The 24,663-nt window shown below is 36.7% G+C and overlaps 3 protein-coding genes across 3 annotated transcripts in view; all 3 read right to left on the reverse strand.

Annotated features, from left to right (window-relative positions):
* Positions 1 to 1,944: 1,944 nt before the first annotated feature.
* LOC306858029 (cytochrome c oxidase subunit NDUFA4-like) lies at positions 1,945 to 4,211 on the reverse strand (the record flags this gene model as incomplete). Its single annotated transcript, XM_079398377.1, has 4 exons — positions 1,945 to 2,284; positions 2,472 to 2,532; positions 2,624 to 2,712; positions 4,170 to 4,211. The coding sequence occupies 4 exons, from the start codon at positions 4,209 to 4,211 to the stop codon at positions 2,228 to 2,230; spliced, it is 249 nt and encodes an 82-aa protein (XP_079254503.1). The 3' UTR covers positions 1,945 to 2,227.
* A 1,517-nt stretch (positions 4,212 to 5,728) lies between these two features.
* On the reverse strand, positions 5,729 to 13,040 carry fam117ab (family with sequence similarity 117 member Ab). Its single transcript, XM_079398380.1, has 8 exons — positions 12,722 to 13,040; positions 11,713 to 11,852; positions 10,917 to 11,036; positions 10,675 to 10,761; positions 7,902 to 8,030; positions 7,626 to 7,776; positions 6,141 to 6,261; positions 5,729 to 6,015 (listed from the first exon to the last, which is right to left on the reverse strand). Exons 1-8 carry the CDS (start codon positions 12,873 to 12,875, stop codon positions 5,835 to 5,837), a joined length of 1,083 nt encoding a protein of 360 aa, XP_079254506.1. The 5' UTR covers positions 12,876 to 13,040; the 3' UTR covers positions 5,729 to 5,834.
* A 1,920-nt stretch (positions 13,041 to 14,960) lies between these two features.
* Positions 14,961 to 24,663, reverse strand: part of LOC306857352 (RUN domain-containing protein 3A) — a 40,119-nt gene continuing 30,416 nt past the window's right edge. Inside the window, exons 9-11 of the mRNA XM_079397260.1 lie at positions 17,682 to 17,801; positions 17,430 to 17,524; positions 14,961 to 16,237 (exon numbers count right to left, since the gene is read on the reverse strand). Of these exons, the coding sequence (XP_079253386.1) occupies positions 16,095 to 16,237; positions 17,430 to 17,524; positions 17,682 to 17,801 (358 nt within the window). The 3' untranslated portion in view covers positions 14,961 to 16,094. The remainder of the gene's footprint in view (positions 16,238 to 17,429; positions 17,525 to 17,681; positions 17,802 to 24,663) is intronic.

Genomic DNA, 24,663 nt, shown 5'->3' on the forward strand with positions numbered 1-24,663 from the left:
TAACCAAATGACTAAATGAGTCAGCACTACAAATGCTGTTCAGAAATAGTTTTTTATTGTGTGTTTTGGTGGGCAGAGCAGTTCTGAATTGATATACATATATGTATTATGTAGTTTTGACTCATTTGGACATTTGTTTACAAAGTGTCTATTTGGGGTCTCCAAATGGCTTTTTTGAAAGGACGCCTAGATTTTTTTTAAATAAAAGCTTACAGAAACTACATTTTTGGGAGTATCATCCTCAAATTTGAATCAAAACATGGTCAGATGTTCAGCTTTATCTTTATGGTGTTTTCAGGCCTTTGGCATGAAAGTCTCATCCATTTTTCCCTTAGTGAGCTTCATTAAAACATATCGCGAGTCAATTTCATGTATATTTTACCTTGTTTTACTCTATTGCTATACTAATTTTGAGTTATTATGACTCTAGAGTAACAAAGGATCAAGTGTCTAGTTTCAAACAACACCAGATTTTTAAATATAGACCTTAGGGTTCAAGAGCTACAGACATTTTTATTTGGTTATATCGTTTTTTACAAAATGCTCAAAAATAGGGGCGCAGGGTAACAGGTTAAATAGTTAGTTTACCCAAAAATTAAAATTCTGTCATTAATTACTCACCTTCATGTCGTTCCAAACCCGTAAGACCTTTGTTCATCTTTGGAACACCTGTAAACAATCTATACCTCAACCTATCAAATCTGAGAGCTGTCTAACCCTCCGTAGACAGCAATACAACTGCAATGTTCCCAGGTCCAGAAACATAGCACATTGGTAAAATAGTCCATGTGACAGTCCATGTGTGGTTCAAACGTAATTTTATGAAGCTACAAGAATACTTTTTGTGCACAAAGAAAACAGTAATAACATAATTTATTCAACAATTCATCTCCCTGAGTTACCGTCTTCCGCAATTTTGGAGAGTACCCCAGAACGTAATCAACATAATCAGCGTTGTTGTTACTCTTGTTACATTCAGCAAGCGAGCCCTTTCTACAGAACGTAAACAACACTGATTATGTTGATTACGTTCTAGGGTAAAATGGCGGAAGACGGTAACTCAGGAGAAGAACTGTTGAATAAATTATGTTATATTGTTTTCTTTTGCTGATGTCACATGGACTATTTTACCGATGTCCTTGCTACGTTTTCGATGAACTAACCCTTTAAGCAGCGAGGCTGAATGAGCCTGTTGCTAAAGCTACTCTTAAATTTATTCCAAGTTTTATGGAGGGGATGAGAATCATTGTCCATAATTGCCACAAATTTTGCCAGCATTCTGTCCCTAACCACTTCCTCCAGAGTAACAAGCTCAGAGCCAACGACAGACTCAGCCTTTTTGATGAGATTGTTTAGTCTGTTGGTGTCCATTGCTTTGATGCCCACACCCCAACACACCCACAGCAAAGAAGATAATACTCGCAACAACAGTCTGATAGAACATCTTGAGTACCCTATTGCACACGTCGAAAGACCTGAGCGTCCTCAAAAATTACAGCCGACTCAGGCCCTTCTTGTAAAATAGCCTCCATATTTGTAGACCATTCCAACTTCTTGTCCAATTCAACACTCAAGTACTTGTACGATTTTGCAAGTTCCACATTGATCCCCACAATCTCTTTTGTCTTTGTTACATTTATCTGCAGGTGATTACCACTTCTCAAAGCGGTCAGCCAGATCTCTGTACTCATTCTCCTGTCCATTTTCCACACAGCTTAATATGACTGTCATCTGAGAATTTTTGCAGATAACACGACTCAGAACTGTATACTTAAAGTCTGCAGTATAAGTTGTGAAAAGGAAGGAAGTTAGCACAGTTCCCTAGGGGGCCCCGCTGTTACTTATCAGACTTATATGTAGCCTATACTTATTTAAATATATTCCTGAAATATATTCCTATATAACTAACTGGATGCTTCACACACACAAAACACTTCTATTATTGCTGTTTGTCATGTTTATTTGGATAACAGTAAGATCAGCACAGATTATATTGATACAGGTTTGATGATGCAATTTCCCTTAATGTGTCAGTATTTGTATATCTGTACAAAATGTTGTCAAAAGATATACATTCAGATCATACAGCTTGTGTATGTGCTCCCTTTAAGTTTCTTTAATAATTTAAAATGGGGGTTCACATTCACAGATTATGTCTGGTATCTGATGATGTGTTAGACTTGAAAGTGCAGCGTTTAACACACCCAGCTGATTCACTGGGCTCTGCTCAGAAGTCAGGCCTGTCCTTCTTCAGTTTAGAGTAGTCCATGTTGACAGTGAAGAGCTGTGAGAAATAGGTTATGGGTTAAATTATATTATTACATATAATTACACTAGCAAAATGTACCAAATGGGACTTTTTGTAAGGATATTATAGGCTTAACAGACTATATTAGCTAAACATACAGTAGATGGACATACAAAGATGGACACAGGAATGGTCAAAAAGTCTACATGAATGTTGTTTTCACCTTGTACTGGTCATTTGGCCCCAGTTTGTTCCAAGGCTCTGGGTTGTTCTTGCGATCCCATCTGTGCACAGATTTCAGTCAGTCATACTCTGAATTATATGGGAATCTAAAGACTTTTGGCTGTTTGATAATGTCATGAAAAGGGTACTCACGAGCAGTCAGGGTTCTTTAGCGCAAGGCGGCCCAGGTAAAGCATAGACATGGCTGCTCCACCACCGATGAAGATGAAGAGAGGAATCAACTTCAAAGAGAGACAGAATTATAAATAAATGGCTAAACAATGACAAAAAAAAGCTGAACAACCAATAACCTCTCTGTTACGTAGTCCATAAAATAAAAGACTTAAATATATTTTAGGGGTCAAACGTGTTATCATCATATTTGTTAATTCAGATAAATAGTATTCGATAAAATAATATAATCATGTTTACAAATATCAGCATTCAATTCTCTTAAAAAAGCTGTTAATATCAAAATAAACTGTAAAAGACTGTCAAAAGTTTTGTGATTTAGGTTGAGATATAGGCCTACATACATACACACATACATTTTTTTTAAGGGGAGACACTGCAGGCAAACACAGTTTTTTTTTCTATTATTAATTATGGAGCAACAAAAATGAGATTCCCTCCGTAAAAACTTTTGACACTAATATGTCAAAAAAAATTCAACAAGAATCCAGTGTTTAGATTTTTGTACTAGAATAAATGCAAATTAGCGCATGTTTCATTAAATAATGAGTCATTTGCATATCTTAAATCTAACATTTTAACCTTGTAATACAAAAAATGTTTGCAATTATCAATGTAATCAATCAGCTGGGTAAGCAAGGCAATAACTACTAGTTGTTTTTTCACCTGCACTTTGTCAAACCGGAAAAGGTATGTTTCCTTTAAAGCTGTCTATGTAGGCAGTTCACTAGGTTTTGAGACATCGCCATGCTTCTCTGAGGGAATAAACAACGGTTTTTATGTTGATTCCGTTCATATACAAACGGAAAGCTAATTTTTTTTATATTTAGTGTATATTACAAATGCAGTGCTACAGCAGCTGGGTATGAGATAGGCTACTGTACAACACAAAATATGTATGATCATATTCGTATAACCACAGGGCTTTTTCAAAATACAGAAATGCCCGAATTCCTTCGCATACCTACTATACATATGTTCTATACTATTTTAGACTTAAGTCTTGTAAATCTCGATAAAAAGCTGTTAATGTAAATGGCTTAAAAGAGGCACAATTGATTTCACCTCAATGTCCTTGACAGCTGCTGAACAGTGCACTGCAACACAGCCATATATGTCAGATAACGCGACCTACAGCCGGCACACGTGCTCAGACACTGTTGTTATATATATATGGCCTATGGGAAAATCACGTACACCGTGCATAGACTGAAAACCATTTGATCAATCACAGATCTCACCATATCACAGAATGACCAGAATATCTCATCATCGTGAAAGAAATAACATGAAATCCATGTTTACTCCCCGCTGCAGCCATTCAACATACTGTTTGCCTTTTAAATCAAACATATTTGTATTAAATATATACCCCTCAAGCAGCGGATGAGGATGCATTTACGACACAGCCAACGCCTGAAACGATTCTGAGGCATAATTTGAGAATGAATGAATCATCATTATTAACAGACAGAAGCATCAGCAGTAGGAGACCTGAAATACTTACAGCCGGGTGGCTTTTCACTTGTTTCAGTACGGTACTCAGCATGTCAAACTCCTGAAATATATAGAGCAGGATTAAAGAGAGATCTGATGGTGGTGTGTTTCTGGAGCGGAGTGTAAAGGGATGCGCTGGGGGAGGACTGTTCTGGCGACAGAGGGCGTCCGCGGGTAACATTCCATAAAATTCGTCCTTGTAACATTCCATAATATTCGTCCTTGTAACATTCAAATAGCCTACTCTTGTGGCCAAACCAAAATAAACCATAGTGTTGGTGAACTGCCGGTATATAACTAAATTATTTAGCAAAAAGCTCTGAGATATGTGTAGTTTTAATTGAATCATCTGCTATCCGAAATTATTTTTTAGGAAATTCTTATTTTAAATTGTTTTAAAACAAGTGCTGGGCAACGATTAATAAATTATATCGTTTCATGAAAATGTGAAATCTGACAAGGTACATAGGAGCAGCAGGTATGAAACTGAACATTTGATATAACTGCATATAGGCTACTATAAATCACGTTACTTGACATGAGATTAGCACCTAATCATTTTCTTTTGATAATCTTGACAGTCAAAATCACAGTTTCTCATAATATCACCTACTTGGAATTTATTAAGACAGAACAGACATTCATGCTCAATTCTACTTTATTGGTGTCAAAACATACTACAGACTTGGAAGAATTTAAGTGATCTATAGAAAGAAAAGAATAAACAATATGTATCATCAATGTGCATGTAGTTTCCCCAAGTACTTTCCAACGGGAAGGCAAGTAGTCCAAACTAACTCATCTGAACAAAGCATTTCAACCAAAGCTTAAAATAACAAACATCATGTGCGCAATGAACGTATTGAATAAAGACATACTTAAAGTCAGATAATGTCACCATTTACATTCTATAGCTTATCTTTTGCAAAAAACATTTTTTTTTAAATGTGCAAACAGTACAGATTTGCTAACTAATCTTACATTCATGTACAGATTAATCGATACAAATATAAAAACATTCATTTGTTCAAGGTATACAATGTAAACATTCATTAGAATTGATTTTTTTTAAAAACTCTACTTTTGAAAAAATAAAAAGGGTGAATGTAAATGTACCAGCATGACTGTGACATTCACCAAAGAACATGAATATACAGTACCTACTGAAATGGTCTATGACTGTAATAATCCACCCACATACTTTCTTCAATAAACGTTTCAATCAAATCAAAATATAACCAAAGTACATATATTAAAAAATAATACATTTGCCATTTTTCTTTGAAGTAGGTGGTAAAATGCAGATTTAAAATACAATCATTACCTTAATAGTACCATTCAATTATATATATATATATATATATATATATATATATATATATATATATATATATATATATATATATATATATATATATATATAAACTGCCCTATTCAACATTTACGGTCTATAATGACAGACTTTTCCTTATAAAACTGGCCAAATTATTAAACCATAAATCTATCAAGTCGGCCATTCCAACTGGATATTTTCAGCTCTCTCGCTGAGCCACAAAGAAATCTGGCATTCTCTTATTACAATTAGCTAAATTCAACATTAAACACCACAGAACTGATTTCTATCTCTCCCACACAGATGCTGATTTCACTGGTTTTTTCTTTTCTTACTAATTTATCACTGTCCCACCCAGCAGGACCCTGGAGAAACTGAAAGGCTGCAGATCAGGAAGTCCACTGGAGGTAGGAGGGGCTTCGGGAGATTGACAGGGCAGAAGGCTGAGCTTGTGTGTGTGGTGAAGTTCACTTTGTTGGGGTCAGGGCAAGAGGACACGTACACTTGATCCAAACATGGAAGGCTGAATTAGAGGATGGGGGGGATGGGTGACAGAGATGCACGATGTCAATATTGAGTTAACCACTCAGATTGAGAATAGCGTTATAAATGTACACAGCAACACTCTGGCATGGTATGCCTGCTTACACGTTCTCTTCACACACTCGGATTCTTTCACAACCCTCTGGTGGATCTCTCTGAAAGCAGTAGCTGTTATTGGGCCGTGGTGATGAGGACAGCATCACAATACACGAGTTGACCTCTTCAACTGAGGAAAGAGCAGTATCACAGTCAGTTCAAATTAAAGATACAGAGGAAGGTGACCAGATTTATGAACATGTACTAGTTCAGTAGTCAAAATATACTGTACTTGAAATCTCACTTGCTATTATCAGTGAATTAAAATGGGGACAATACATGCGTGTATGTTTTTTTAAATGGTTGTGGGTTTCATATAGATGAATAATTATATTTTGGGGGTGAAGAATCACACTTGGTAAAATAGTTGCAAATAGAAAACAGATAAAAACAAGATTCTAATAAAACATCAGAACATACGATAAAAAAAGTGTATACAATTATTTATTTTTTTACATTTTCTAATTGCATTTAATGCGTCTACAAACTGTGAAAATACTTTATATGGTAATTACACCTTTTTAACTTTTCAAATGTTTGCACTTTTTAAAAAATGGATTTTACTATCCTTAATTAGGATTATTATTTTGCAGTTTAAGCTCATTTTGAGCACAAAGTATGTGCTTTCTGCAAACTGAATTGTTGCTAGTGTAATGGACCCTTTTCATATATCTCAGATTCTCAGTATAGCATTATAAATGTATGTAACATTTTTAGAAAAAAAATGGTGGAAATGCCTCATTGCAGTATGTGAAAATGGTCCTTTTCTTTTCTTTTTTATTTATTTATTCATATCGGGGTGTATTTTCACCTATGTGAAATAGTTAAAGGGACAGTTCACCCAAAAATTAAAATTTTGTCATCATTTACTCACCCTTAAGTTGTTCAAACATCTGCAAGTTTCTGAGTTTCTTTCTTCTGTTGAACACAAAAGATGATATTCTGAAGAATGTTGGTAACCAAAAGTTGCTGGTAGCCATTGACTTCCATAGTATGGGAAACAAAATCCCACGGAAGTCAGTGGCTTGGTTACCCACATTCTTCAAAATATCTAAGTAAGGCAAGATATGATGGAAAAAAAATTCTTGGCTGAGTTTTTGGGTGAACCGTCCCTTTAAGATTACAGTGTTGTGAGAGTGGAACGTTTAGGAACATTTTAAAATTGTACGCAAATCAATCACACATTCTGTTCAAGCCCTGTTATATAGTACATACAAACAGTAAAACAAGATTACATGAATTTAATCAGTGTAGAATGCAGCCCTCTGTTGGTGAAAATAACCACTACACGATTACTCTGGTAACCAGCAGGGTATGCTGGTCAGGAGCTTTCGCAGGGTATTTAAAGGGCATTAAAAAAGTGCTTAAAAAAACGGTACATTTCCGGGCACAGGACACCAAAAACCAAACTGTTTCCAGAAAACGTGGACAAGTTTTTGACAGGAATAATATGGTGGTGATGTATAAACCAGAGTTTCAAAATAAGAGACCTACCAGATTCGAGATCTAGAGGACGCTGTGGAGAGCAAGATGTGGATGAGGAAGAAGAAGAGTGCGAAGCTACACAGGAAGACCCAATCTGAAATCCACTCTTGGAGCTCAGGTGAGGAATAGGAGCCCTGTGGCCATCAGGAACCTCATATATCTTAAAAAAAAAAAACATTTACATGAAGGTTTCCAGTCATGCAATATACAACTTTGCATGATATCAGCCTTCACAATCAGTTAAAATGGTGATAAAGTGTTAAACAAAAAAAGTTTTAGACATACTCCACAGTGGTGAAGTGATGAATGATGTGTGAAGACTTTCTCCAGCTCCTGATCTAGTCTCTCTTCACTTTGACGCAGACGTGACGGTAGTCGAGTCAATGATGTAGATGGGATTAATAGAGCAGGGGACTGAGGAGAGAAGAAACACAACACATATTGGTATTAGTGTCATTACAATGGCTTCTTATTCTTATCAATATTTTCTATCCTTAGTTATTCCCAGATTTTTTTTTTTTTTACTTTAAGGTCCTCCAATGCAATGTTTTTTTTTTGTTGGTTTTTTTTCAAAACTTGTATTAACACTTAACTTTTATTTGATTTTATTAATTCATTAACAATGATTCAGTTGTGATGAGAATTTTTTTTTGCATGTGAGAAATGTATGTTTTTTAGTGGTTTTGATTGCAAGGGCATTTAGGATTTTAGGTTTCCTATGTTTCCTACCTATAATCAGGCCTTGACATTAACACCCACCAACCACCCGTGGGTGGATTTCAGCAGTGGCGGGTAATATGGTCACTGCCACTAGCCACTTTGGCGTGTTGAATTTTATATAGCCTAACAGAGATCAACATTAATGCTTGTATGGGACAAGTGGATTTTTTTGAAGGGGCAAGTGAAAGAGAATTTTACATCTAATTAGGGATGCACCGAAATTTGAGTGAGAATGCTTCTGATTTTATTACATTCGGTGTAAACGGCAAATGATAATGGATAATTAACAGTAACAAGTGCCTGTAATTCATACAGGCACTTGCTTCATTCTTAATTGAATCAGATGCTTGATCGAATCGTTTATATGCTGCCACCTACTGGCGTTTTACTTTCATATTTAAAAGTAGCTTATCTTTGCTCTTTTTTTTTTTTCAACATTTCATATTTGTATATTTAAAAAACTGATTTAAAACAGCAAGCTCATCACATTATTTATGCTGTTATAATTTTGCAGTGTAAATGCATTCATTTTACATTTCAGCTTCATTAAACTGTCCATGTAAATGCATCTAAATGCCACTTCAGCTGCTTCCGTTTCTTCTGCAGTGGAAAGATAGGCTTTGTTAATACTGATTTCATTTGACTTATTATATTAAGTGAAATTATTAATACAATTTAAGAATTTGATATTAAAGATGATGCATGCATTTAATACAGTTAGGGAAAAATGCCCTTTAAATAGGCAAAAATAACATGGAAATCAATTAAATACATTTTAGTATGTAGTAACTTTAGTCATATAAACGTAATTTCCCAACAACAAAATTGTGGCCAGTGAAAATGCTGAGTGGCTAGTAAATTTGGAAAACCACTAGCCACAGTGGATAGTGAGCAAAAAAGTTAATGTCAGGCCCTGCCCGTGATGTAAGTGAACCAAAAACACACACACTTTAAAAGCATGCAATACATTTAAAACTGCAAATTAGCACATCTCATACATTACACTTCATTTAATGCTAACACTTTAAGACACTTTAAGACAACTTCTTCAAAAAAATAAGTTTTTTTTTTTATATTTTCAATTATTGTTGCACGGTCTGATTAAATTATCTCCCAACCCAGGTTTTAGTTTGTATATTTAACAAAATTACACAGAAAGGAAGAGCTTTATCAACAAGCAGCCTATCACAGTTTGCTTTTTGTTCATTTACATTTAGAGGCACACAAAACTGAAACTCACACAATCATGAAAATGAACCAGTGTGCAACAAAATGGCATTACAGCCTCAAACTAAACTCTTGAATAGATATATATCTCAAAGTCTATATGGTATGAACCTTGAAAATTCACCAGTGTGTACCTGAGTGGGTCTAGTCTATGCTGTTGAATTATAAATGCACTGGAGATGAATAAAGGATGTTACAAAAACTGGCAAATATAGCAACAAAGGGATATGTATCATACATTTCATGGACAGAGAGTACTGCAGTATGCTGCGTTCTTATACATGGGACTAATAAAACCTTGAAGTTTGCTTAAATACCATATTTACAGAACATCTGATAAAAGTGCTACATGTGTGATGTTACAGATTGTTGGTCTAGAATTTGGTGCAACAGTATGTTGTAATGCATAAAAACTAACAAAAACAACAGGCATAACAAAATACCATTATATCTACCTAAAACTAAACCATAATACACAATGAAATAAGATCAAGAAACTGTAATAAAACTGTGAAACAACCGTAATAACCGTAGGAAGTGTTTGCAGCTGGCCAGCATGTGTTTAAAGCAGACAAGTTTTTGATACAAGCACTCTTCCTGTTACTTTTTGCAATCCTCCACACTTCCTCTAACATTTGTGTACATGTGTCAGAATATGGCACTTTAGTGCACTTAAAGGCTTCACCCACAGACCACCAAACTCATTTGAATTTTATGAGCGTACAGAAGCTTTTGGTGCAACCAAGAATGTGCTTCACTAAACTAGAATACAACCAGAATTATATTCTAATTTTACTATAATATGTTGCAACATTTCTCCCCCAAATGATTGTTGTATAGATAAGAATATTCATACGGCCTTGATGAGTGTAAGGGGTATTTATGGGGCAAATATGCTTTATTTTTTAAATTAAGCTTGATTTTTGTCATTCTGCAAGCGATGCCAGTATTGCATAAATGGCATACTTTTTACAGCATACTCTTTAATTAAATTTGACCACAATTTCAATTAGCTCCATTTGATCTGTTTAGGTTGAAAAAGGAAATGAGGATTGGAAATAAGGAACCAGGGAGCATAAAAGAGAATGACAGTATGTGTGTATTTTAGTACCTGATGTTGGTTGTGCAGTTTCTCTTGATTGCCAACCAGAACGCCTGACCTTTTCTTCTGTTGTAGATGTTGTTTAAGCTTGAAAATCTTAGAAAAAGCAGACATTTTCTTCCCCAGATATGGAGATGCATGTAGTGTGATGTAGATATATCAAATCTTACATGACTCACAGTCCATGCAACCGCACATGAACTATAGTTTCATGCCATTTTCAGTTTTATTTATTGTGCAATGAGACTTACAGATGAATCTGCACACACGTCATTTCCATCCTGGAGACGTTCTGAATTTCCCCATGATGCCGAGCGTTTGTGAAATCCAACAGCCGTTGTTTCAGCTCCAGCTAACCATGTATGTGGTGTCTTTTAGAAAAATATCAACATCATAATCACATAAAACTACATTTTAAGACTCTTGTTCAGAACATATTGTCATCAGTTCCTCATGACTTTGGAATATTGCACTAGTCATATGGACTACTTTCATGCAGTTTGATCTTGTTTTTAAAGTCGGCATGAAATAAAAATTCATCCCATTTGGTTACATCCTTGTTTTACTCACAAGGTTGACAATTTTTTGTGAAAATGTTTCCATTAGACATTTCGCTATTAACCAGCTACACTGGCAAATAAAACCATTTTTAGAGAGACTAAAATATAAGGCAATTTCACAAGTAAATGGGTCAAACACTCTTAAGTCGATGATATGAAAGAAAGAGTGAAATTTTGGCTTTGGTAATGAGGAACAGAAAACATGATATTTAAAAAATGAGAAAAGCTGATGCACCCACTTCCCTTCACATCTGAGCTGAGGGTTAAATTCATTAGGATTGCAGTAAATCATAGGATGTGATGTAATCTAGTTTGAGCAAACCATGGTACAATGATGATGTCAAGAAAGTACCACAGACTTTTGGTATACATACCATGGAACTGCATGGCCCCGTTTACACTGATATTAACATCTGTCCTGGGTGAGTCAGCTGAACTCATCTGGTAATATGGGCTAGAATTTATTATGGATCTTGCATCCTTTCACCTGTGTGGATTTGTCTTCCCTGCCGTGTCTGCCATCCTCTTTGGGCCATTGGCCTTGCAAGTACGGCCACACAATCGCATCCAGAGATACTGTGTGCTGGATCGGAGTCTGCAAACACCACTCTGCTTTGGTCCTTTCACCTGAGGAAACAAGAAAGCTTGAAAACACCTGAAATCAAAGTGATTACAGGAAAAACAGACAAAATTTTTAATAAATGTGTGTTGATTTTCTATTCACTGGTCTAGATCATAAAATGCTTCTAATTATTATTTACTATAATAGTATTTATATGAATTATATAATATGAATAACAATTTGAGCTGTAAAGATTAACATTATTTACAGAATGTCTTAGAATTTAGATAAGAACAAAACCAGATGATCGTGTTTTCTAGCATGACTTGGGATGTTTCAAAGAACATCTTGTGCTTCAATGGATGCAAGAAAATGTGACCTTTAGTACAAAGAAGTTCACATGATCAGTGTCACAAATTGTATTATTTGATTACTGAAATATCTGAAATATTTCTATATCATTCTTCTCCGTATGTCATAAAACATTATTGGTTCTATGAATTATTTTGTATTAAAACAGCATCTTTATTTCCTGCTTTGGAAAACCAGATTTTTAATGTAGTCCCCACGGTATATGAGACATACAGCATGAAACAGTCAATGAAACCATTCATTTTGCAAGTATAAGTTAATCGTTTAAAGTAAATATACAGCCACTGTTTATAATTAAAATATTAATGATGATGAAGGTGATGATGAAGATGTGTTGCTTGCTATGCACCAATAAAGTTTGGAAGAAAACTGAATATAGATTAAACGCACACAATTTTTAAGGTTAAGGGAATAATGTATGTGTTTAGATCGTTATAGCACATGAAGAAACAAATTAAAAGTACCAATGCAGTTGCAAACATTCACATAACATTTCCTGTTGATCTTCAAGAAAGACATCCAGCAGATCATAATAGTTACTGGTGTGTATAATATACTTCACCTGGAGTGATATTTATGACGGAAGCTGGTTTGTGCAGCGTGAAGGGACCAGTAGCTTTGAGAGGGAGACCTGATCCGCTCCTGGACGTCTTCATCTCTCCACAAACACCGACTCTGGCGTCGCGAGCGGTTTTTGTCCTTTTCCAACTATCCATTTCCAGCTATCTATCCATTCTAAATGTGTCTCACCTAGTTTCTTAACTAGAAGAGATACTTATTTAATCGCATTCAAGTACGATTATAAAAGTTAAGAGAGGCGCTTGCTGCTCAACACCGAGTCAAAACGCTCTGTGTCGGATCTTTCATTCATTTTAGGAAGTGGGCGGGTGCCTTTAAAATTCGCATTTTGATTGGCTAAAACAAATAGCTGCGTTAAAGTAACTGGGTAATAAGACATCAATCCAGAAATAACGTAAACATTTTTGTTTCATCTCAAATAATTAAAAGAACTGCTCATTTGCACACACACACACACACACACAAAACTCATGAAATCAATAAAGTTGTGTGGCTTAGTTGCTTTCTTTTAGTTTTAAATGAATCTATGTACTGTAAGTGTACTCCTATTGACAAATGAGCAAAAGTTGAAATAATGCTATTGTGTACAAGTGTAATAGATGCTATAGTTAAGCTATCATTGGCATTCTCGGCCCCTCTCCCTTGTCAGGCCCTTGGAATCATCCTAACCCCCGTTACGGTGCTCCTGGATACCATAAATAGAGAATCTGGAGTTAATTAATACTTAACTGTAAGTAAAGCAACATATTTGACATATTTCATATAGATGTGGTACTGTATTTCATATCTATGTACAGCATAGATGTGGTATTTCTTCCACGGGTGTAACAGTCACGTCCCTGTGGGTGTCTTCAGCATGTATTGTTGGAGATAAACTTCCATCAGTTGTAGTTTGCGTAGGGTGGAGTTTGTGTGAGATAACACCTTCTGAATTTGTAAATTAATTGTTATCTTAAGTCATTTCAGCAGAAGAGCTGTTTTGTGGCCAATGTTCTGACACTGTACACTTGTATTGATATTTTGTTACGGTTTACATATACTGTATTTGCTTTTTTATGGTTTGGGGTTGCAGAGAGTTTTAGGAATAGAAATATTGAGAGATGTTTTTGAAACTTTGATATAGAGTGAGATAAAGTGATCCAAGATGAGTATTTAATTTTGAGTTTCACTTGAGGAAAATATCCTTCCTTTGACCCCATCCACATCTGACAGGAAGGGCTTTTCTTTTGCCCTTTGCAAACATATTTTTTAGAATTTAGTCAGTTTGAAGATCAAAAGTCATTCTTTAGCTTCACTCTGCTGTGAAATCAATCAATGGTCCCATCTTTTCAGCAAGCATATTTTGAGCTACCCGTACCCATTTTGCATTTAGACACTCTGTTAGGCTCATTTTACTGCAGCAGTCCAAAGTGAACAAATGATGCTGACCTTTGACCCATTATTGACACTTGCTCTTTGCTTGACCCCTGGGTGATGGTGACCTTTAATTCAAGTCAATTTGTAATGAGTTCCACAGTGACATCTGTAGAAGGCACAAGTTTGAAATATATTAGAAAGATGAGTCCACATGAGACAACAGAATGTTATGCAGTTGTGAGATTTTATATCACGGGCTCCTTTGACTTCTTTTGACTCTTGACATCAAATGGTTAGACGAAGAACACTGATCATGGTTTACATTAAGAAGGCGTTTAGACAACACCATTTTCAACTAAAAACAAGAACAAAAAAAATAGTTTTGGCCATTCATTTCCACAACAACGGCTCTTTGCGGGCCTGAAAACAAAAACGTTTTAAAGCGCAAGCGCAAAAGCGAGTTTTAAGTTGCAAGTTTTTGAAAATATTCCAATAATTGTCTATGTGATAACAACAAAAACACAAATTTGCCTATGCCCATTACGTGTTTCTGCACAAAATGACATCGCCATCTACTGGCCTGGCAGACAGTGCAGCATTTTAAGTCGTTTTTATGTATAAGCTAGTTTTATATATAACCATATTGATTTGCCTTATCATATAAAATAAAAATATATTTTAAAAGACACTGGTAAGCTGGAAGCTGGTTTTTCATGTTTGTTTAAGGGAACTACACAGCTTTTTAAGCATTTGAATCAAGCATTTGTCAAGTTACAGTCCTTAAAACAAGAAAAGCGGGTCTGTTCAGTGGAACAGAAGAGACAAACAATAAAGACAGTGAACAAATATGACTCAGTGGAAAACATAAGGACAAAAAAGGCAGTTTTATTGCGATTGACAAACAGCATAGTTTCCAATGGCTTTTTAAACAAAGAAATAATGTGCAATGAATGAAAAAACGAATTTAATGCTAATTGAGGACGAACAGCTGTCTAACACAACACACACATTCTCAAACAAGTAGACTTTCAATTACACTGACATTGGAGGGAGGAAATCTAGCTTATCAGTTTTATATGATGCCAATGCGATTAAAATCAGTGCAAGGTTTCAAATCTGCTGCTAATATACTGAAAATGACAGTGGCCCACACATTGCAGACATATTGTAATGATGCAACAACAGATGCCAAATAGATGTCAAACATACAGTACAATACGACAGTATGCAGATATACACTGGTCCAATGTTTACTTCACTCAATGTCAGTCATTCAGCAATATTATACTGCCATCATGTGCAGAGCGATCCCATCTTCAGACTTACTTCAAGAGGCAAGAAAAGAGGAATAAGGCAGCTATTCCAGAAATGTCTTTCATTTTATTACCACTGTAATTGTACAGAAGACTGTAAAGACATACACATCTTCTTGTTCATCTTTTTAGTTCTTGCATGTTGTTTGGCAGAGGAGAGATGTTTAGATGGTTGAAATGTGAGAATTCAAAAAAAGTGATGATAATGTCAAAATACTCATTTGTAACTATACTATGCTTTCACACATTTTCATGGTTAATTTATGGTTTTGTTTCTATGTGTTCTGTAAGTATGTATGTTCCTATAAGAGATTTTAAAGGGCAACACAATGTGGGAAAGCTGTGTTGGGCTTTGAAACATGAAGTTGTAGTGAAAACCGGTTTCAGGTCTTAAGTCTGTCAGTGCATAGTCCACAGTTTGCCTTCACTGGATATCACAACAAGTCAGGAGAAAGGTTTGAACAGCAAAGACATTCAGAGATATCCGCATTTGAAAAGCTCTGATGGGATAAATCTGTGAGAAAATATCTCTTGTCATAACTACAGAGGTCTCGCTATATCTTATCAATGATACTTTCATGAGAATTAGTGTAACAGGCATTACACAGGCTGTAGCCGAGCCATAATATCTTAGGATGTCTTAGCTGACAGTGCAGTTTCTCTCTGCTTGGTCTCATTTGGTGGTCCCTAGCTGGGGGTTAGAGCAGGACTGGGCTCTGCGCTGATGTTTACCAGGCACTCTGTCGACCTCAGGCTTGGCAGGGACTTACAGCTGGGTAAAGAGGACAGAGAACCACACAGACCTAACATAGAGGGAGTGTAGTCTTTTTCTGAAATGAAAATGGAAGAAATAGGGATTATTATTAAACACCAATAATAGCTTTTCCTGCTGATATATAAAAAACAACAAACTCAAAGGGATAGTAAAAAAGAATTCATTTACTGTCTCTCATGTCTTTCTTTTGCAGAACACAAAAGAAGATCTTTTGAAGAATGTTGGTAACCAGATTATTTGGTTAACACTGACCTCCATCATATAGACTAAAAACAACGATGACATATATTTCTCAAAATATCATCTGTTATGTTCCACAAAGAAAAGAAACTCAAACAGGATTGAAATGACGTGCATGGCACATGAGTAAACGGTAAAATATGAATAAATTAAGCAAAACATTTTTGGGTGACGTATACCTTTGAAGACAACATGAAACAGAAACTGAGATTATCTTTTCTCTAATGCTATATATGTAAGAATGAAATGGCTGTGGGCAGGACTTGATTTTGTCCATTGGGAATTGATTGGATCATTGGTGTGTTGTCATTCACTAATTGCAGTTGTGAGTGACAGATTGCCGGGAAGAAATTATTGTCCAGCCCTCACACCGGTATACCGGTGTCATCAGGGAGGAGAAGAGGATAACTTAAAAAAAGCTGCCACTGGGGCAGTGCCTTTACAAAAAGTACTAATATGTACAATTTAGGTACAAATATGTACACTGTAAGTACAAATATGTACCTTTAAGGTACTAAAATGCACCCTTCAGGGAGTATATAAGGTACAACAGTGTACCTTTTGAAAGGGTACTGGGTAACACTTTATTTTGAGGTGTCTTTGTTGCATGTTACATGTACTTACTATTAAAATAACAATAAATTATGGATAATTACATGCATGTAACCCTAAGCCAAACCCTAATCCTAACCCTAACCATATAGTACATGTAGTTGATTAATATTACTCAGTACCTAAATGTGTATTTACACTGTAACAAGGACATCTAAAAATAAAGTGTAACTGGGTACTGTCGTCTGTCAACGTTAAGACTTTGGGCAAATGCCCATGCTGGTACACCATCTTGGTCCAGCAACAAACTAGCTACCATGCTTCAAAAACCTGCTTAACCATCTTACAGCTTGTAGCTCAATTGATCAACCACCAATACCAGCTTGGACTAGACAGCTAAGTCAATACAAAGCTACAGTACCATATTAAACTTGTGGGTGGATTTTAAGGTGTACCTGCTGTGCACCAGGCTTTTCCATTCTGTTTCCTTTCCGTCCTCTGAGAATCTGTGGTTAGGCTTATATGCGGCTCCGGGCTGGGGAAACTACCCCTAAAATACAACAACAGACCCACAGCACAAGTGTATTTTGCCGCTGAATTTGTATCACATTCTAGATGCAACACAAACTTCAAATAGTCAATTGTTTGGCTAATGCCTGGGATTTTGAGTAAGCTAATGGTCCACTTAAAAGAGAGCCTCTTCTCACCTGTGGTACAGTTTCCTGTCCTCCTGGTTGTTGTAGATTTGCAGTGATGGCCATTGGTTAACAAGAGGAATTGACAAATCCTTAGAGAGTGGATGTGATTCGCCTGGAATCAGATTTGTCCTGTGATACAGTTAAAGACAAAAACATGGTAAGGTCTTAGTGGGTAAGTGTACTGTATGTCACAGATTCTTCGATACTGTATGTGCCACAGTTTTTAGGAGCCATTACTAATATGAAGCGGTTTTAGTGGGCTTAGTTCATTTAGATGTTACAATTTTTCTGTGTATTTACTCTTATTTTATTACAAGTATGGTATTACATCATCCTTCACAACCCCTGAAATCATCTGTTCTCAGACAATAAATCAATACGTCATATAATTAAATAATTATAATACTTTAAAAAGAAATCTTTAAAAAGAAACCATGTTTTTAGTTAAATGTGATCAGATATTTATATTAAAAAATAAGGAAATATCAAAGTTTTCTGTCATTCTGAATGTGATCTTTCTAAACTACCTATTCTGAATTCAGCAAAGCTCTGGTGAGATGTAGTAGTAGTACAATTTAATGACATAATTATGAAACGTAAACACTCACATGAATAGTAAAGAAATTTTGATCACACTTTAGTTTGGGGAGCAATTCTCACTATTAACTAACTATTAACTATGACTTTTGCCTCAATAAACTCCTAATTTGCAGCATATTAATAGTTAGTAAGGTAGTTGTTACGTTTAGGTATGGGGTAGGGATATGGTCATGTAAAATAAGACATTAATATGTGCATTATAAGTACTAATAAACAGCCAATATGCTAGTAATATACATGCTAATAAGCAACTAGTCAACAGTGAGAATTGGTCCTTAAAGGGGACATCGGATGCAAAATTCACTTTTACATGGTGTATGAACTTAAATATGTCTTGGCAGTGTGTGTACACAACCACCCTTTAATGATAAAAATCCACCCAGTGCTTTTTAAAAATCCCCACAAATCATAAGCACATTCTCAGAGCAAGCCGTTCACAGATTCTGGGCAAATTGACGTCACTTTGCACAGGCCCCTCCCACAACTGTAGACAGACACTGGCTGTAGTAGTGAGTGGGCAGGGCCGAGAGCCGTGGGAGCGGAACGAGGCTGGTGGAGTGAATGATAATGAGCTACACCTGCACCACTCACCGGTCTCGTCTTCCACTGTCATCCTCCGTACCACAGCTCCTCCGTGGGACTCGAGACCGGTGAGTGGTGCAGGTGTAGCTCATTATCATTCACTCCACCGGCCTCGTTCCGCTCCCACGGCTCTCGGCCCCGCCCACTCACTACTACAATGGCGTTTTAGCATAGACCCGCCCTGAGTGAGCTGTAAACAGTCTGCCATGGTTTCGACGCCAGAGCAGGTGCAGACAAAAGCAATTGCGGTGTTCTTTTGTTAGATGCAATAATGAACATAGCAGTCATCACTCACTCCCGACCTCTGAGCTGCTGAAGACGCAGTGGATTACTTTTGTTTTTGAAGAGAATGCCCCCCACCCCCCCGATCCACCTAAATGCGTTTATGCTTGCGCAAATCATTTTACACCACGCACACTGCTTTGTAAACGAGGGTTAGTACAAAGCAGGTTTTGCTAAAAAGTTGTTCCTGAAGGATGGATCGGTACCAACTGTTCGTGATCCAGCTTCACCTCCAGAAAAAGTGAGTATACATTTTTTTTATGAATCTTTGCAAATCACCTTTCCTAATAATGTGCTAGTTATCAAGTTCCACGATGAATGCGGCTAAAGTCTCAGAAATCATTGTTATGTCGTAATTTCTATTTAGAACCTTCTTATTATAATTCATAACCGCATGTTTATAATAAACAATGCATTAAGGTGATTGTCTTATTACAAACTGTGCACATTTTCTATAAAGATAACATGGTAACACTACATTAAGGTTACCTTTGTAGAGGGTTTATAAAGGTGTTTGTTGATAACTAATGAGTCATTTACAAATGTATTTTAAGCATATTATCAGCAGCATTTACGCATCTGTGTTTATACAGCTGGAGCAAAATGCAGTCTAGAGCATGTAACAGGCTGCAACACCGTATAACATCACTGAACTAAATTATACACATATGTAAATAATATACACATATTAGCAATAAAGATTAAAAATAAGAAAGATGCACATTACAAATGGGCTACGTTGTTGTAAATGAGAAACGTATAAAGAGAGATGAGTCGTGCAGCAGTAAAGTAACGATAACAGATCAAATTTCAAGCAAAATTATCATATTTATTCAAGTATTTAACATTTCTAAGTTAATTAAATGTCAGTAATGAACGGCACAAATTATAGATAACCTATCATGAAGAAGGTCCTCTGTCCCAAACGCGTATAGGCAGGATACAACTCCCCAATTATAGTTCTATACTGCCACCTTTTGGCGCAGTTATGTAACAACTCTTGTTATGTCGAGATCACGAGAAAAATAAGTCGTGGTAACGACAAAACAACTTTTGTTATGTCGAGATCACGAAAAATTATAATGCATGGCCGCTTAGAACTTGCGTACTATTCTGCAGCGCAGAGGACCTCTGACTGTGTGCAAGTGGGACATCGACTAGTTAAAGTACATGTGGACCACTTGTTACCGTCAAGGTCTTCAGGACAGCAATATGAAGGGATCAGTGATGACCTCTTTGATGATCTGCCAGTTCAGAGAGCTGAAACATCTGATCCAGAAGTTCAACCAGATCAATCTTCTGAAGCACACCTTGAATGGCGCTGTCCCAAAAGGCAAAGAAAAGCACCACAAAGACTTAACCCTCTGGGGTCGAAGCCCGCACCAGTGCGGTCTGTCTTGCATTTTCTTGATGACCGTGAAAAGAACTAAAAATACTCCGTCATTTTTGATCTTACAGATAAGAATAATTTAGCGTTTGAAACTGGAAAGGGTCTACTTTTATTTGTGTAAAGTCATAATAACGACAAAACAATGTGCTTTTGTAAAATAAAGAAAATAACAGAGACAGCTCTCTGCCGTCTCGGGTCTCTGTCACCTCTCTTCACAGACACGTAAATAAAACAACCTGAACCTCAGACAATACTTGCCTCAAAGACATGAGAAATATATGTATAGAATGCTTGAAATGTCCACTTTTAAATGAAAGTCACATTCAAAACAAATATTCTCTGATAAAGTAATCCGATCATACAAACCACACCAAACGATTCATTTGTGACTTGGACTGATCTGATTAGAGCTGTTGTGAAGTGAAGTGACATTCAGCCAAGTATGGTGACCCATACTCGGAATTCGTGCTCTGCATTTAACCCATCCAATGTGCACACACACAGCAGTGAACACACACACACCGTGAACATACACCCGGAGCAGTGGGCAGCCATTTTATGCTGCAGCGCCCGGGGAGCAGTTGGGGGTTCGGTGCCTTGCTCAAGGGCACCTCAGTCGTGGTATTGAGGGTGGAGAGAGCGCTGGACATTCACTCCCCCCACCTACAATTCCTGCCGGCCGGAGACTCGAACCCGCAACCTTCGGATTACAAGTCCGACTCTCTAACCATTAGGCCACGACTTCCCACAGTTGTTCTTGAATCAACAAATCACTGATTCAAATGGTCCAATCAGAGCCAGTCTCCAATGAACTGTATTCACAAGTCTGACAAGACCTGTGGATTCCAGAATGCACGTGCTGATGCTGCGAAAAGTAAGTTACTTATGTCGAATTTTAGGATAAATTATTGTGACTGAAAATCACATTTAGGTCACAACTGTCAGTTGTTTGTGAACTAAATCTAAGCCCACAGAAATGCTTGAATGCGGCCTCGTCCACATCAGTATGACATTATGTGTAGGTTGTAGGTTTTGTTAAAAAACAAAACCAAACATAAAAAAAACCCCACAAATAAAAATAACCCATGCACGTTTATCTTCCCCGCTGCTATAGCAGCCAGTTTTATCAAAATGTTATTCATTTAGCCCTATGTGATTTGATGTCTGTTTTTATATTTTTTGTCCACACACATTATGTATCTGGATCCACTAATCTTCCTTACTGACTAGTGCTGGCTACTGGAAAATGTATGATAATTCATGTGTAGAGTGGGGGAAAACACTCCCTTGTCACACCCCTGGATTTTTGTTGTGTTTTCTTCCCTCATGTGCTCCTTGTATCTTAATTATCTTCATGTTGCCTATGTATTTAGTTATAATCTGTCCGATGATCCCCTGTCTGGTATTGAATGTCCTATGTTCTATGTGTCACATACCTGCCTGCAGATGTCTATTGTGGATTCTGTGTGTGCCTGCCTTCTGTGGATTTACCCTCTGTGTGGATTTATTAAAAGACTGTTTGCCTTCATTCATCTTCTTCGTGCGCTCAGCTCACACCATAGAATGACACCTACCTTAAGGACTGTGTAACTTTTTCTGTAAATCAGAAGTTAATGCAGCTAGAATAGTTGTCCTGGTTTGCAGTGACAATGACATAAATTATACACCAAGTTTTCATCATAATTTTAACTAAAATTAAATTTGTACCAAGGGGCATTTCCCACAGTTGGGGTAAAATGCTGCCTCTCTGATAAAGCCATTTGCTTTATACATTTGGAGCAAAATCACAGTACAAGCAGTTTTAGTTTAAAATGAAAAAGACGAGCCGAAATAACAGTTGATAACAGTTGCTGAAAAGTCAGTCTGTCAGTCACCGCACCATTGTGTACACTGTACTTAGGAATCACAGATTCTGGCCTACGTCTTGGAATATATGACCTAAATAAGAATTTTCACCGTATATTGCCATCTGAACAAGTAAGTAACAAGTCTGCCACGTTTGTTCTGACCAACAGAGGAAAAAAGCATCAAATCGCGCTACCAATGGTAATTAAATCTAACAATCGGTTAGCTCATATCACATCTAACCTTGACAATTATTACTATTGTTATATTTTATTCTCAAATTATTAATGTTAACAACATCAGCATTGCGTGACAATGGGCCTCATTCATGAAACACGAGCAGAACTAATTTTTGTATAAATCGTTCGTAAAGCTGTTCTGATGTACATTTCGGATTCATGAAAATGTTCGTATTTTCAAAACGCTAGTTGATACGAAAGAAATTTACACCTGCTCCCTACCAGGTGTAAATGGTGTGTAAAACATTCTGTGTTCTTTTTGGCAAACTGATGATTTTGATGCACTGCCATTATAATACTTTACAAGCTCGTTTGCTCTGTTTTTTTTGTAGCTGAGAGCTCATAAACTGTTTAGCTCCGGTTTAGTTTTGGCACTTGTCACTGTCACTTTTTACCCAGCCGTCCAATCAATGGAGGAGGAGCGGGGCAAATACTACACCGACCAATAATCCTACATGTACAACAACTGAACAACAATAGAGAAGTTAATATTACTGGTTACTGCATTTTTATATTCAGTAATATTCTTCAAAATGAGATACTAGTAATACGTTACTGCCGTGGATATTCCACATCATAGCAACCAAATCAACAGCTGGAAAAAAATTTTTTTTACAGTCTATGGGAAAAATGCAGTGCCACCAAGGTGTTTTCAAGCACCATCATCAGCTGGCCGTTTTCAAAAGAGCACCTGACATTTTTCAGGTGGCTAAAAACGCTTTCGTGGACACATGTTATTGAAAAGTTATTGTTAGCTATATGGCCTATAAGTCTTTTTTTGCAATATACTGGAGCCAAACTTGAGAAAGTAGACCAGAATATTCCACTGCGTTCCTGGACACAAAATTTGTGTAGCTGTAGTCATAGGCGGGATTATGCTAATTGTGAATGAGCATGCACGAGCGCCCTATTTACGAATAATTGGAATTCATTAGCATACGTAAGGAATAATTGACGACGAGCCGTTGAATTATTAGAAAAATAATGCACATCCGAGGTGGTGATGAGTGTGTGCATTATTTTTCTAATAATTCAACAGACCGAAGTCAATTATTCTGCTTATACTACAGTTGCCACACCTCAAGACACTGCTAAGATTATATATTTCAAGGCATTCGTCCGGTTTTTCTACTTAAATTGCTATTGTGAGTAGGATTATTTCTTCCGCATCTCATCCAACGACTCCCTTGCTAATTCCAAAACGTCATTTTAAACCTAGTAACGGAGGCTTGAACCGTTGATAACAGACTAATGCAGTTAATAGAGTTAATAACTAAGGAGAGAGAGGACACAGAGAGATAGATTACCTACGTGAGTCTGTGCGTCTCTCTTCACGAACAGCGCCGTTGTTGTTACCTCGCTTGTGAGAAGTCATGTTGTTTTTAAGTTGTTAAACTATATTACTAATAAAATCGTCACGAGTAGTGCTAACAACATTAGCGCGTCTGTTAACGTGTGTGCAAACTGAGGGAGAGATAGAGTATGTGATTTCCGTACATAATAAAACATAATTTTGTCGCAAAAATATGGATATGATCTGTCGTTTTTATCGTTTTGCTTACTATATTTATTTGTTTGGCCTGTGTCGTTGTGGGTTTCGGTTCTTTTGCTGTTTTAGGTTGTAAGGAAGGACCTTTGAAATAACACAAATCATTTGGAGAAGTGATATGGACATGCGGTGCCTGGAACTACGTTCGCTGTGCGTTTCCCTGAAAATAATTGCACACCTTAGAACGTTCGTCAGCCAATCAGATTCAAGCATTCAACGGCCCCGTAGTATAAACATGTTTAACTATCAAATCGGACGTTTACGAAGCGTTTGTGAATCCGGAGGACAGTTTTTGGGAAGGTCTGTTTTACGCTGAAATTACTCGGAATTTACTCCTATATTTACGAATGTTTCATGAATGAGGCCCAATGAGTATAGTGTGTCTTAGCATGTAGATTTCAATTTCTGTACAGTCTAATCTCTAATTGTCATACCAATCCAATTTCATATTAAGAAATTCTTTTAACCCAAAAAGCAAACTATGCTCCCTTTGAACTGGTTGTC

This window comes from Barbus barbus, assembly GCF_936440315.1.
Source record: "Barbus barbus genome assembly, chromosome: 38".
Lineage (NCBI taxonomy): Eukaryota > Metazoa > Chordata > Actinopteri > Cypriniformes > Cyprinidae > Barbus > Barbus barbus.